This window comes from Bos indicus x Bos taurus, chromosome 6 (genome assembly GCF_003369695.1).
Source record: "Bos indicus x Bos taurus breed Angus x Brahman F1 hybrid chromosome 6, Bos_hybrid_MaternalHap_v2.0, whole genome shotgun sequence".
Lineage (NCBI taxonomy): Eukaryota > Metazoa > Chordata > Mammalia > Artiodactyla > Bovidae > Bos > Bos indicus x Bos taurus.
The window spans coordinates 19,936,188-19,950,921 of record NC_040081.1 but is presented as its reverse complement, the minus strand read 5'-3'; the positions used below and the strand labels follow the sequence as shown (position 1 = coordinate 19,950,921).

Genomic DNA, 14,734 nt, shown 5'->3' with positions numbered 1-14,734 from the left:
TCCTCACATGAGAAAAAGAGCTGAACAATGGCACAATTCTCAAGCTAAGCAATGCTTAAGGAGCAGGCAGAAGAAAAGCAGCCTACAAAAGAACCAAGGAGGAATTAGAGGATATCCAAGTCACTCTGATACAACTGATGTCAAGCAAAGAGACTGATAGAAGAAGGAAGATGAGGTTAAAGGCATAAAATTCCAAGGTAAATTCAAGTCATACAAAACATATGAAATGGGCAGGTTGGATTTGGTTAAAAGAAAGCTACCGATGATCTTTGTAAGAGCGGTTTCATTGAAATAATGGGGGGATGAAAACAATTTTAAACTGACTGAAGATTAAGTGGGAAGGAGGAGACAGGGATGAGTGTTTGCTCTTTTTACAGGTCTTCTTATGAAAAGGAATATGGAAGGAAGTCAATGAAGAAAAGTGAAAGTGAAAGTCACTCAGTTGTGTCCGACTCTTTGCGACCCCATGGACTATACAGTCCCTGGAATTCTCCAGGCCAGAATACTGGAGTGGGTAGCCTTTCCCTTCTGCAGGGGCTCTTCCCAACCCAGGGATTGAACTCAAGTCTCCCACATTACAGGCGGATTCTTTACCAGCTGAGCTATCAGGGAAGCCCTTAATAAAGAAAGGGCAGTTGTAAATACAGAACAGAGAAGAGTCAAGAAAACAGTGTCATTCAAATGGCAGGAAGGGACAGGATTGAGAACCCAGGGGAAGTCCTGGTCTCAGTAACAGAAGGAAGGGAAGGAGGAGTATTTACAGGCACATCTGTTTGAGAGCCTAAGGGGAGAGTAAAGGGATGCTTATCTGCGGGTTTCTAGGAGCTCTACAAAATTAAAGACAACATGCTCTGCTGAGAGTGAGAACCAAGTACAAGGAGTTTAACAGAGAACAATAAATACTGGCGATAACGGCAGCAGAAAACAGGAGAAAGAATGTGAGCGAAGACACACAGAATTCTGCAGGCAGTAGTAACCTATGAGAGTGGAAGTTTTGCTTGTCCCCAGTAACCTGGAAGCAGGCACACAAGAAAAGCACCAGCTAGTTCTCATCAGCATTGTACATTCTGCCTGGATAACGGGCAAGGACGACGAAGCAGGACTTAGCAAACTCATTCTGTAAGAGGACAGACAGCAAATACTTGAGACTGCAGCATCTCTTCCAACCTCCTCAACTGCAGTGGTGCTTCGAAAGCAGCGCAGACAACATGTACATGAAAGGCCGGAGCTGTGTTCTTTATAAAAACTGGGGGCAAGCTGGATTTGACTAGCCATGGGCTAGGGTTTACCAACACACAGTTTAAGAGAAGGAAGTAAAGATACAAAAAAGGACTGGTGGCTCAGACAGTAAAGTGTCTGCCTGCAATGCGGGAGACCCGGGTTCAATCCCTGGGTCAGGAAGATACCCTGGGGAAGGAAATGGCAATCCACTCCAGTACTCTTGCTTAGAAAATTCCATGGACTGAGGAGCCTGGTAGGCTATAGTCCATGGGGTCACAAAGAGTCGGACATGACCGAGTGACTTCACTTATGAGAGGGATAAACAGGCAAGAACTTTGAAGAGTTGAAGAACTGGTGCCTTCTGAAAAGAACTGAAATTTTATGGCATGACTAAAGTAGAACATATGTTAGAACAACACTCTATGAAACAAACCTTTGAGCCTATTTCACAAACATCAATAGGATCATTATCTCCACAGCAGTCTGTGCTCTTATCTTTTCGATGGGGATCTTCCCAAGTCTAAAAAACAGAAGTAGGGGTGGAATATAGGTTAATACTCTCTATAATCTCTCCACATCATCATGAAGTTTTACAGATAGTCATAACCCAAGGAAAAAATTCTCAGAAATTAAATAGGCTCAATGCCAACATGGCAATACATTCTTAAGCATCATAATAATTAAAACAGATTTATACTATTTCCTCCCATCTGTCTCTCACTTGTCTGTATAATCACATCTGAAAGTGGGTGGTATTTCCAAACACACTCTTCTTGCAAGTTTAGTCATTGTCTTTACAATATTGTATTAGTTTTGCCAAATATAAGTTTAAAAAAAAAAAAAAAGTTTAGTCATTGTCTAAATTCATGCTCACTTTTATTTGGAGCTTCACTTCCGATGTTCCTGCTGTCTGTGCCCTTGTTTCTACAAAATGTCTGAATTGCTGCCTCCATTTTTGCTTTCTTTGACATGGTAAGAGCATTGGGTCTTGCTTTACAGATTTGAAAATAAACTTCCTATACTTTAAATGACTTCTAATAGAACAAACCCAGTTTTCCCTTCATAAACTAAAGAACAAGAGAGTATCTACCAAAGAAAAGAAAAATTCATTTTTGTCTCATTTCATTCCATTTAAAAGATCCTCCACCTTTTCATCAAATCTCAAGAATTTGACAAAAGCATGAAAAGATGTCAACTCTTTAGTTTTCTGAAGAGATTACACCTTGTTGCCTACAAACTATATACATGGGCATTTTTATAAATGAACAGCATGCTACTGCTGCTGCTGCTAAGTCGCTTCAGTCATGTCCGACTCTGTGCGACCCCAGAGATGGCAGCCCACCAGGCTCCCCCATCCCTGGGATTCTCCTGGCAAGAACACTGGAGTGGGTTGCCATTTCCTTCTCCAATGCATGAAAGTGAAAAGTGAAAGTGAAGTTGTTCAGTTGTGTCCGACTCCTAGCAATCCCATGGACTGCAGCCCACCAGGCTCCTCTGTCCATGGGATTTTCCATGCAAGAGTACTGGAGTGGGGTGCCATTGCCTTCTCCAATGAACAGCATAACAGAAATTTATTATCAAGTTTAAGGATCCCTTATGCACCATCCTTCCTCAAAACCCTCATAATTAGCTGATTCTGAACAGAACTGTAGAAGTTCCCTGAAATGAATCCTCTCAGATTTATAAGATAGGCAGAAAACATCATCTCAAGAATCTTATCTAGAATTTCAGATTATCTAAGCCTGGCTCCTCTAATTTTACAGAGATAATTAAAAAGGAATGCTACTTAGAGCTAAACCCTATCAGTTCAGTTCAGTTCAGTCCCTCAGTTGTGTGGGACTCTTTGCAACCCCATGAATTGCAGCACACCAGGCCTCCCTGTCCATCACCAACTCCCGGAGTTCACTCAGACTCACGTCCATCGAGTCTGTGACGCCATCCAGCCATCTCATCCTCTGTCGTACTCTTCTCCTCCTGCCCCCAATCCCTCCCAGCATCAGAGTCTTTTCCAATGAATCAACTCTTCGCATGAGGCGGCCAAAGTACTGGAGTTTCAGCTTTAGCATCATTCCTTCCAAAGAAATCCCAGAGCTGATCTCCTTCAGAATGGACTGGTTGGATCTCCTTGCAGTCCTAGGGACTCTCAAGAGTCTTCTCCAACACCACAGTTCAAAAGCATCAATTCTTCAGTGCTCAGCCTTCTTCACAGTCCAACTCTCACATCCATACACGACCACAGGAAAAACCATAGCCTTGACTAGATGAACCTTTGTTGGCAAAGTAACGTCTCTGCTTTTGAATATGCTATCTAGGTTGGTCATAACTTTCCTTCCAAGGAGTAAGCGTCTTTTAATTTCATGGGTGCAGTCAGCATCTGTAGTGATTTTGGAGCCCAGAAAAATAAAGTCTGACACTGTTTCCCCATCTATTTCCCATGAAGTGATGGGACCAGACGCCATGATCTTCGTTTTCTGAATGTTGAGCTTTAAGCCAACTTTTTCACTCTCCTCTTTCACTTTCATCAAGAGGCTTTTGACTTCCTCTTCACTTTCTACCATAAGGGTAGTGTCATCTGCATATCTGAGGTTATTGATATTTCTCCCGGCAATCTTGATTCCAGCTTGTGCTTCTTCCAGTCCAGCATTTCTCATGATGTACTCTGCATAAAAGTTAAATAAACAGGGTGACAATATGCAGCCTTGACGAACTCCTTTTCCTATTTGGAACCAGTCTGTTGTTCCATGTCCAGTTCTAACTGTTGCTTCCTGACCTGCATACAAATTTCTCAAGAGGCAGGTCAGGTGGTCTGGTATTCCCATCTCTTTCAGAATTTTCCACAGTTTATTGTGATCCACACAGTCAAAGGCTTTGGCATAGTCAATAAAGCAGAAATAGATGTTTTTCTGGAACTCTCTTGCTTTTTCCATGATCCAGCGGATGTTGGCAATTTGATCTCTGGTTCCTCTGCCTTTTCTAAAACCAGCTTGAACATCAGGAAGTTCACCGTTCGTGTATTGCTGAAGACTGGCTTGGAGAATTTTGAGCATTACTTTACTAGCGTCTGAGATGAGTGCAATTGTGCGGTAGTTTGAGCATTCTTTGGCATTGCCTTTCTTTGGGATTGGAATGAAAACTGACCTTTTCCAGTCCTGTGGCCACTGCTGAGTTTTCCAAATTTGCTGGCATACTGAGTGCAGCACTTTCATAGCATCATCTTGCAGGATTTGAAATAGCTCAACTGGAATTCCATCACCTCCACTAGCTTTGTTCGTAGTGATGCTTTCTAAGGCCCACTTGACTTCACATTCCAGGATGTCTGGCTCTAGGTCAGTGATCACACCATCGTGATTATCTGGATAGTGAAGATCTTTTTTGTACAGTTCTTCTGTGTATTCTTGCCATCTCTTCTTAATATCTTCTGCTTCTGTTAGGTCCATACCATTTCTGTCCTTTATCGAGCTCATCTTTGCATGAAATGTCCCTTTGGTATCTATGATTTTCTTGAAGAGATCCCTAGTCTTTCCCATTCTGTTGTTTTCCTCTATTTCTTTGCATTGATCACTGAAGAAGGCTTTCTTATCTCTTCTTGCTATTCTTTGGAACTCTGCATTCAGATGTTTATATCTTTCCTTTTCTCCTTTGCTTTTCACTTCTCTTCTTTTCACAGCTATTTGTAAGGCCTCCCCAGACAGCCATTTTGATTTTTTGCATTTCTTTTCTATGGGAATGGTCTTGATCCCTGTCTCCTGTACAATGTCATGAACCTCATTCCATAGTTCATCAGGCACTCTATCTATCAGATCTAGGCCCTTAAATCTATTTCTCACTTTCACTGTATGATCATAAGGATTTGATTTAGGTCATACCTGAATGGTCTAGTGGTTTTCCCTACTTTCTTCAATTTCAGTCTGAATTTGGCAATAAGGAGTTCATGGTCTGAGCCACAGTCAGCTCCTGGTCTTGTTTTTGCTGACCGTATAGAGCTTCTCCATCTTTGGCTGCAAAGAATATAATCAATCTGATTTCGGTGTTGACCATCTGGTGATGTCCATGTATAGTCTTCTCTTGTGTTGTTGGAAGAGGGTGTTTGTTATGACCAGTGCATTTTCTTGGCAAAACTCTATTAGTCTTTGCCCTGCTTCATTCCGTATTCCAAGGCCAAATTTGCTTGTTACTCCAGGTGTTTCTTGACTTCCTACTTTTGCATTCCAGTCCCCTATAATGAAAAGGACATCTTTTCTGGGTGTTAGTTCTAAAAGGTCTTGTAGGTCTTCATAGAACCGTTCAACTTCAGCTTCTTCAGGGTTACTGGTTGGGGCATAGACTTGGATTACTGTGATATTGAATGGTTTGCCTTGGAAACGAACAGAGATCATTCTGTCGTTTTTGAGATTGTACTGCATTTCAGACTCTTTTGTTGACCATGATGGCCACTCCATTTCTTCTGAGGGATTCCTGCCCACAGTAGTAGATATAATGGTCATCTGAGTTAAATTCACCCATTCCAGTCCATTTCAGTTCGGTGATTCCTAGAATGTCAACATTCACTCTTGCCATCTCTTGTTTGACCACTTCCAATTTGCCTTGATTCATGGACCTAACATTCCAGGTTCCTATGCAATATTGCTCTTTACAGCATCAGACTTTGCTTCTATCACCAGTCACATCCACAACTGGGTATTGTTTTTGCTTTGGCTCCATCCCTTCATTCTTTCTGGAGTTATTTCTCCACTGATCTCCAGTAGCATATTGGGCACCTACTGACCTGGGGAGTTCCTCTTTCAGTATCCTATCATTTTGCCTTTTCATACTGTTCATGGGGTTCTCAAGGCAAGAATACTGAAGTGGTTTGCCATTCCCTTCTCCAGTGGACCACATTCTGTCAGAGCTCTCCACCATGACCCATCCATCTTGGGTTGCCCCAGGGGCATGGCTTAGTTTCATTGAGTTAGACAAGGCTGTGGTCCTAGTGTGATTAGATTGACTAGTGTTCTGTGAGTATGGTTTCATTTGTGTTTGCCCTCTGATGCTCTCTTGCAACACCTACCGTCTTACTTAGGTTTCTCTTACCTTGGGCATGGGGTATCTCTTCAAGGCTGCTCCAGCAAAGCACAGCCATTGCTCCTTACCTTGGACAAGGGGTATCTTCTCACCCCTCGTCCAAGGTAAGGAGCAATGGGTATCTTCTCATTCTCAGAAGGGAGCAAATGTGATAAGCTAGAAGTCACTCTAGCCTGAAGGACAATACCTAGATTCTAGTCCTATTTTAGCCACAAACTACCTAGGCCAAAACATTCAGACCTCAGTATCCTCACCTATAAAAAGAAAGTCTTCAATAAGACAGTTGCTAGATACATCCTATCTCTGAATTCTATGATTGTTAGTGGTCCTTCATAATCTGCATAAATACTACCAGTAACCAGGAAGCTCACAAATTAATGAAATAACTTAACCCACTGTGTTCAGAGTTAATTTTTCTACAAAAGTCCTTCTTCGTATTGACACAAAAACTGTCTTCATTCTCTTCAGAAACTCCAATTACATTTTTTACCTATCAATTTAGTTCTTTCTATTGAGGAAATAAATACATACAGGCAAAATTCTTAACCTATAACAACGCTGTCAATTTTAGGGCCAGTTCTTCATGATCTCCCTCACCAGAAAAAATACCATACTGGTTCTTTCTATTTCTAGTTCCACATTCAGTGCTCTGTATCTTCAGGGCTTGGTTTTTTACTACAAAAAGAGAGTCATACTAAACGATTTCTAACTTAACTTGAAAATACAGTATAATTTCAAGCAATCACCAGAAGAAATCTTGACAAATTTAAAACTTTAATCACACTCTCTAGTGGAGTTTTAAGTGTCTAGGCTTAAAACTAGGCAGAGAAACAACTTGAAAAGCAGTCAAGCTAGCAAAGAAATATCCAGAAGATGAAATCCCTATTCTTAATATTTGTTTCACAAAACTGACAAGGGCGAGCATCCAGACTTTAGAAATAACTTCTACAACTAAGTATGAGAAAGCAAAACAATACAAAATGGGTCAAAGTCAGGAAAAGGTAATTCTTAGAGGAAACATGAATGACTTATAAATATATGAAAAGATAACCAATCTGATCAGAGAAATACAAATTAGAACCAAAATGAGTCACTATTTCAAAAACTTAAAAAATCTGATAACATTAAATACTCATAATTATGTAAGAAGCCTGAAACGCTACTACTGGGAGGAGTGCATATTGTTACAACTTCTTTTGTAAACCATTTGGGAATATCTAGTAAAATAAACTCAGAACTTAGCAATGTGACTTATAGATATATACCCAGTAGTAGTATGTATGTATACATATTATGTACACAGAAAAATTTTAGCACAGATTCATGAAAAGCTTTAAAAAAGTTTAAAAATCTCTCAGGAATACAAATGTTAAACTAATACAAAGCATAGCTATAAAGCTATGAAAAAAACCTCAATATACACAGATTACTGATCTAACCTAAAACAAGTCTACTCATCCTCATGCAGGTACCTGAGATCATTACTTTACAATCTTATAAATATTAACCAATACATCAGCAATCACCATGCTCTGGTCCTTAAGTCTTGCCAAAATATCACTGAATGGTACAGAACTGAGTATACAGACTTCTTGAGTACTACTTCCTGATCAAGCAGAACTCCTATCTCCAAGTCAAGTAAGATCTGCTCAACCTCTACTGGTACTTCACCAGCTTCAATTTGGAGCAAAAGCTATTTCACTAGTAGCAGCTAATATCAGTGGCAACAGTGTCATCACTGAGATAATACCACCAAACACTCATTGAGGGCTTAACCTTGTTTTTGGTCATCTCATTCGAATTCCACAATAGCGTTGTGGGGTAGATGGCAGGGTGACACAGATGAACAAATAGGCCTGGTTACATTTAGTCACTGGTTTCAGGTTATAAAGCTAAGAAGTAGTACTAAATGCAACTTGGGGTCAATGAACCAAATTATAATGAAGTTCAAATAATAACACAATGATATACCAGTAAGACTGAAGAAATTTTGAATTTAGTGATTCTAGTCCTTTGACATTATTTAGATGAGTCTTCTAAATATTTACACAGAAAGTTACAACACTTGAATAATATGTGGGAAATATGAACAATTAGGGGAAGACAAACAAAGATGATTTTTGCCCAGTCCAAACTCAAACTTTGAGGAAGTCATCATCGCCAGTGCAGGAGAAGTTATCAGCAGGGTTACACAGTCTAGGCAGATGAAGGTCTGCAACAACGAGAGCGCACTGACGACTACATGGAGAGGCTTCTGCTTAAACAGTATTCTGCTGCTTCAGTGTTCTTCCAAGCATGGTTGGCTTGATAACTGCTCTGAACAAATTCCCCACTGTTACAAGATGTATCACAAGAGAACAGCAAAACCCACACATGCCTACGAACCATATGCAATACACACCATGCATTCATGGATTCACTTATCCCCCAAATATTTACTGATCACCTAACTCGGTGCCAGACGCTAACCAGGGCAGTTGAAAGACAACAGCAAACAAAACAAACAGAATCCCTGCCCTCATGAGACTACATTCTAACTAGAACACATTTACAATAAACTTAACAACTAAATTATATATTGGAGAAGGAAATGGCAACCCACTCCAGTATTCTTGCCTGGAGAATCCCATGGACAGAGGAGCCTGGCAGGTTACATACAGTCCGTGAGGTCTCAAGAGTCGGACATGACTTAGCGACTAAACCACCACAAATTATATAGCGTGTCAGAAGTTGACAGGTGTAATGGAAAAGGGGAAAAAAAAAGTATGGAAGAACGATGGGAGTACACTGGGTTAAAACAGTAAAGGATGTTAGAGGCAGACATCATGAAGGAGGCAACTGATGAGCAAACACTGAAGGAAGGAGGGCGTTGTGTACATTGGGAAAATATATCCAGAGCCGGGGACACAGTGAGTGTGAAAGCTTGAGGCAGGAGTACGCCTAGAGCCTCAGAGGAATCATGAGGAGGTCAGTGTTGGGGTTAGGGAGCAGGAGGAGGAGCAGAAGGAGAAGCTGGACATGAGATCAAAAACATAAATGCGCCAGGGGCTGGCTTTCAATTTAATAGGCTCACTCTGTCTTAACGTTGACAAGGATGCAAAAAAAATATTGGGTACATTTGTTGTTATTTAGTCACTAAGTTGTGTATGACTCTTTTGTGACAGCCTACCAGGCTCCTCTGTCCATGAAATTTCCATGAAATTTCAGAAAGAATACTACAGTGGGTTTCCATTTCCTTCTCCAGGGGCTCTTTGCCACCCAGGGATCAAACCCGCATCTCCTGCATTGGCAGGTGAGTTCTTCACTGCTCAGACAGTTGGGTACATTACCTTGTCCATAAACAACTGGCTTAATTTCAACTTTATATAAACATGAATCAATGTAGTTATTTTTGCTTGGTGTTAACTTCTGTGCAATCTATTTTTCTGCTGAGGACTCTCTCACACACACACCACCACCACCACCACCACCATCAGTTTAGGTTTAAAAAGAGAGTAAAGATCTCTGGTTAAAAATGGCAGAGAGAATACAGGTCTATTTCCTCTTCCTCACTTCCATCCTATCCACAGTGGCCTCCTTTCTGAGACACACGAGCCCTCCTTCCACCTCTAGACTTTTATACCTCATGTTTCTTGATGAGTTCCTCTAAATGGCCTGGGATGGCACTCACTTTCTAAGATGCCACCATCTCACTTTCTCCTGGTCTCCTGTTAGAAAATAGCTCCACGCTGAGGTCTTCCTCCCAACTGCAACAATTCCCACACACCCTAGACCCATTTCCTATTTGATTATTCTCCAACACACTTACCACCATCTGACATACTATACGTTCTTACTTTTTTTTTTGTCTGTCTCTTAGAATAAAAGTTCCATACGAATTTTTGTCACTGATATCGCTGCTCTACCTCCAGTACTTAGAACATTGTCTGGCAAACATCAGTTACTCAAAAAATGGGTCCTGAAGAAATGAACAGCTCTGTGAAGGAAGAGCTGGTGTGAAAATGACAAGGGAAACTTGAGACACTGAAGATGCTGCTGTGGTGGGAGGGAAGTGAGGAGGAAACAGGCTGCAGAGTAAGGCTGGCTAAGTAGGGCCAGACCATGAAAGGGTTGAGGAGCTATGTTAGGAATGTTTCATTTTATCCTTTCAGCAATAGGAAGGCATTAAAAGGTTCTCATATGGACAAAAATGGTATTTTTGGATACTAGATGGAGTATGAAATTTCAGTAGGCAGTGGTGAATGCAGGGGACATTAAGAACCAAGATTAAGAGTCTAATTTCTGCTCTAGCTGGAGAACTATTGCACCTCACAGACTAATATAATAGCATGGAAGAGCACCTTGAACATTCAAACACATCCAGAGGAATACAAAAATACGTCATAACTTTAAATAGATAAACTACAAAAGATGAGTTAATTAGAATCTATTATGCTCCACTGTAGCCACTAATTTAGTTGTTGATCATCCCACCTCCAGGAGACTATAAATGCTTTAAAAAAAAAAACAAAAACAACCAGATAATAGTAAAAGTACCAGTGGTAACAACAATGTGATCACTGTCCATTAGGCATTATTCTAACATGAACATACAATAACTCATTTAACCTCAACAGGACCACATGCAGTATCTTATCATCTCTCTGTTACAGATGAAGAAAATGAGGTCCAGAAAAACAAAAGAACTTGCCCAAGCCACATTACTAGTAGGTGGCAAGCTGGCTCTAAAATCAACATTCTTATCACTTATGCTGCACTAATCTTATACTTATATCTCATTTTTCTGTGTCTACCCAACACCTAAATACAGTCTAGCACATAAATCCTTAATAAATGTTTAATGAAATAAACAAATAGATGAACTTTAGTTTCTCCTCTGCTTACTCTACTTTTCCCCTGAAGAAGGAAATGGCAATCCACTCCAGTATTCTTTCCTGGGGAATCCCAAGGACAGAGGAGCCTGGAGGGCTACAGTCTGTGGGGTCGCAAAGAGTTGGACACGACTGATCAATTAAATAACAACTACTCTACTTTTCAAAGGTCTATTTTTGTCTTCCTTTAATTCAGTGGCTTGTTAGGCCCTCTCCTCATCTCTCCATCTTCTGCAGACAGTATCCCCTAAGCTTAACAAAAAGGTTCTCACCCTTTCACTGCCAGGTCAAACAGAATGTCTACTTAGGCACCTGGGAAGTCAGAAATCCTGTGGTCTTAGTTTCAACAAACATCCTCATTCTTAGCACACCATTTTAGAAGCGCCTGTTTTAACCAAGAATGTATCCATGTGGGTGGTCTAACTGCCATCAAAGGCAGTCTGACTCTTTAGAAAACAATTTTCTTTTTTCTTTTCCTGCAACTGTTTATTCTACATGGGCAGCTGGTTTTTTTTTTTTTTTTTTTTTTTTGAGTTAGATAAAACAAGAACCCCTTTTCTCAGATATTTCCCAAATAGAATCTTGGAATTTCACACAAAATATTAAAATTAATAAACAAAATTAAAATATAAAAATATCCAGATAGACAGATGCTCTAAAGGTTTTTGTAAACATAAAGGCAGATGCTTCTTTATGTCTCCAAACCTAGATTTCTGATTCTGCATATTCTGAGTGTTACTCACTAAATTATCTGGAAGGAGTTACCACTTCCTAGGAATGAGGAAACATAAGAAAAAAAACAAAAAAGGAGAAAAAAGGAAGAAAAGCAAATAGCAAGTGTTACTCTCTAATCGGAATGCTGCTTTACCATCACTTAGCCATTGTTTTCATTGCTTCCTACTGAAAAGTCATAAATTCTTAACAGTATATAATTAATTGCCTTATTCAATTCACAATGAGTTCTGAAAGAGGTAACAATTTAATAGGTTCATCTGTTAAAGTTTAAAAAATAAAATTCATGCTGTCATGTATGAATGTATATACAAGTATAACTTGTCATATCCAAAAAAATGACTGCAGATAAAGGAGATAAAATATTTTCCACTGACTCTTAATAGCCAAGCTCAGAAAAAGAAATGTGTTCAAAATGCCAAATGTGAGTATTCTAAATACCTAACTCTGAGAATCTGAGTACAGACATATATACAGTTTGAAAAAAAATTTATTGATACAATAAAATTCCACATTAAAAAAATTTTAAATTTACAAATCTCTCACTGACATGTCCTCAATTTAAATTCAAGTAGTTCACAGGATTTACAAGGCAATTTTTTCAGAAGACAGAGAAGTTTTACCATTATAACAAAAATGTTACCTGAGGGAGGGCACCATAATTCCATATATAACCCTTGTGAGGAAAGATATTTGCCACATAGCGAAGCTTGCCATCCTTTACATCTTGTTTAATGGGATTCAGTGGTTCCTTTGTGGCAATCTAAGCAGGTTGTGGGAGAAAAGGGGTGTGGGACATAAAATGGTTAATCCTATATTCAAACAGGATTTTTAAATCTGCCGTTATCAGACTAAATATTCGTATTCCAACTTATTGATCAAAGATAACTTTAAAAATAAGTTAAGCTGGTTCTTATTTCTAATTTACTGTTTTGTATTAAACTGGAAAGGAAACGTCAGATAATATATTTTGGCACTCTATTACTTATGAACTCATTATTTTTAACACAAATAATAAATATTATTGAAATGGCAAGAAGCTAAGGATTAATCAACTTGCTTTTTGTTACTACTTGGGTTTTCTACCATCAATCTTATAATAAAGATTTTTCACTAAGTGATTTCATTTCAAAGTTACCTTTCAATCAAACATACTCAAATTGCCATGCCAAAAAAAAAAAAACTATCCTACAAAAGTAAACAAAAAATAACTGAAGCCATGTTTGAATGAATAAACACTGCTTAAATTAGGTAAGATCTCATAGGTTCTTGATCCTACACCCAAGTGAGGTAGAGAGTAGCCAAGAACAATAAAACATTGTACCAAAAGCAAGATGAGCAAAAGAAGAATCTAATTACTTTTTCCTATTAAAATATTAACCAAAAAACCTACTATTTTATATTTAGAGAAATAATTCTCCAAATATAGAATCTGCAAAACATATACTGATAAAACTATCTTAACTTAAACATGTAAAATAATACCTACCTTCACATCCAAAGTTGCAGAAAACTTAGATAACGAAACAAAGTACCATAAATTAAATTTCACTCAGAAATAGGGACCTTACTTAACTGAAGATGAAACAATAAAATTCTGAAAAGCAAAAAGGAAGTTCTTGATAGGTTCACACCTATCAAGAAAAATCAAGAAAAAATCATTAATTTTAAAAACTAACCAGGGGAATACTAGATGCTCTTAGAAAGTACTCAGAAACCAAGAGTTGGCCAGAAAAACACTTTAACTCCTCGGAGAATTAAGTCCTTAGGAACCAAAACTGTCAGCCCCAAATATGCTGCAATTGTGTCTATGAACAAAACACATCTCAGAACCTATTTAAGAAAACCTTAAAAGTATTTGCTATTTTCAAAGACACAGGAGTCAAGGAAAATTAAATAAATATGTGTATAACAAAATAGAGAGGCAAAAAAGAATATATTCTCTTTAAAGTGTAAATTCAGCTTGGAATAATATTTTCTTTTTTGAAAATAGATTCAAAGTAAGTTTGCAAGAATATTTTCCATTGTCCATTATAAAGAAACTTGTCAACCATCCCAAATTCAAAATATTATGACAAACAACTTGAAACAAAATTTTATATCATTATTAATTATTCCATTTGATGCTAATAGGATATTTCATACCTCCATTTTAGCATTTGTCCACCGAGGTACTTCCACAACCATGTTAAACACATTCTGCAATATAAAAAACAACAAAGAAAACATTTTTTTAATGTTGTCATCTTTTATTTTTTCACTTATCTCCTGCATGAGAATGTTTTATTTTTTTCCTACAAAAAATGTAAAAAGTCTGCATCATATGTCTGCCTATGCCTTAAATTCCTACTAAAAAATTAGAGAAGTTGGTTAAAATATAACAGAATTTAAGCCTGATTATGTTACTTGACCACTACTGCACAGGTGTTAGAAGTTGCTACATTTCTGGAAATACCTTTGCAAGGTAGGGACAGAATCAGAATGGAGCCAAGAAACGTGTTTCAATTACTTTCCAACTAAAACAAAAGTGAGCACTGAGTGTCTCACTTTTCCAGTCTGCAAAGTAAGTGTGATAATCTCTGTCTTCATCCCACACAAAGTTGTGAAGACCAATTATGTGCTTTAAATGAAAATACACAGACAATTAAGAAGTAAAATATTTTGAAAATCATAAAAAAATATTTAAATCCAAGTTATTTCTATCATAATGTAAAATTGAGGCCATCAGTATAGGTAGTTATAAAGCTTACAAAGAGTTACAAAGCTTAGCTTACATTATCTAATGATCTCAGATTCCCTAAAGTTACAAAAGAACCACTGCTTCTTTTTACCATTTCTGAGCTTGTAGC

At 38.4% G+C, this 14,734-nt stretch overlaps 1 protein-coding gene across 3 annotated transcripts in view; it reads right to left on the bottom strand.

Moving 5' to 3' along the window:
- The window catches only part of PPA2 (pyrophosphatase (inorganic) 2), a 98,134-nt gene that overhangs the window by 57,149 nt on the left and 26,251 nt on the right, over positions 1 to 14,734 (bottom strand). For 2 of the 3 annotated variants that reach the window (XM_027543913.1, XM_027543912.1), the window contains 3 exons: positions 14,031 to 14,084; positions 12,529 to 12,648; positions 1,655 to 1,741 (listed from right to left, as the gene is read on the bottom strand). In XM_027543913.1, the coding sequence (XP_027399714.1) occupies positions 1,655 to 1,741; positions 12,529 to 12,648; positions 14,031 to 14,084 (261 nt within the window). The remainder of the gene's footprint in view (positions 1 to 1,654; positions 1,742 to 12,528; positions 12,649 to 14,030; positions 14,085 to 14,734) is intronic. The other variant, XM_027543914.1, reaches the window with a different exon arrangement.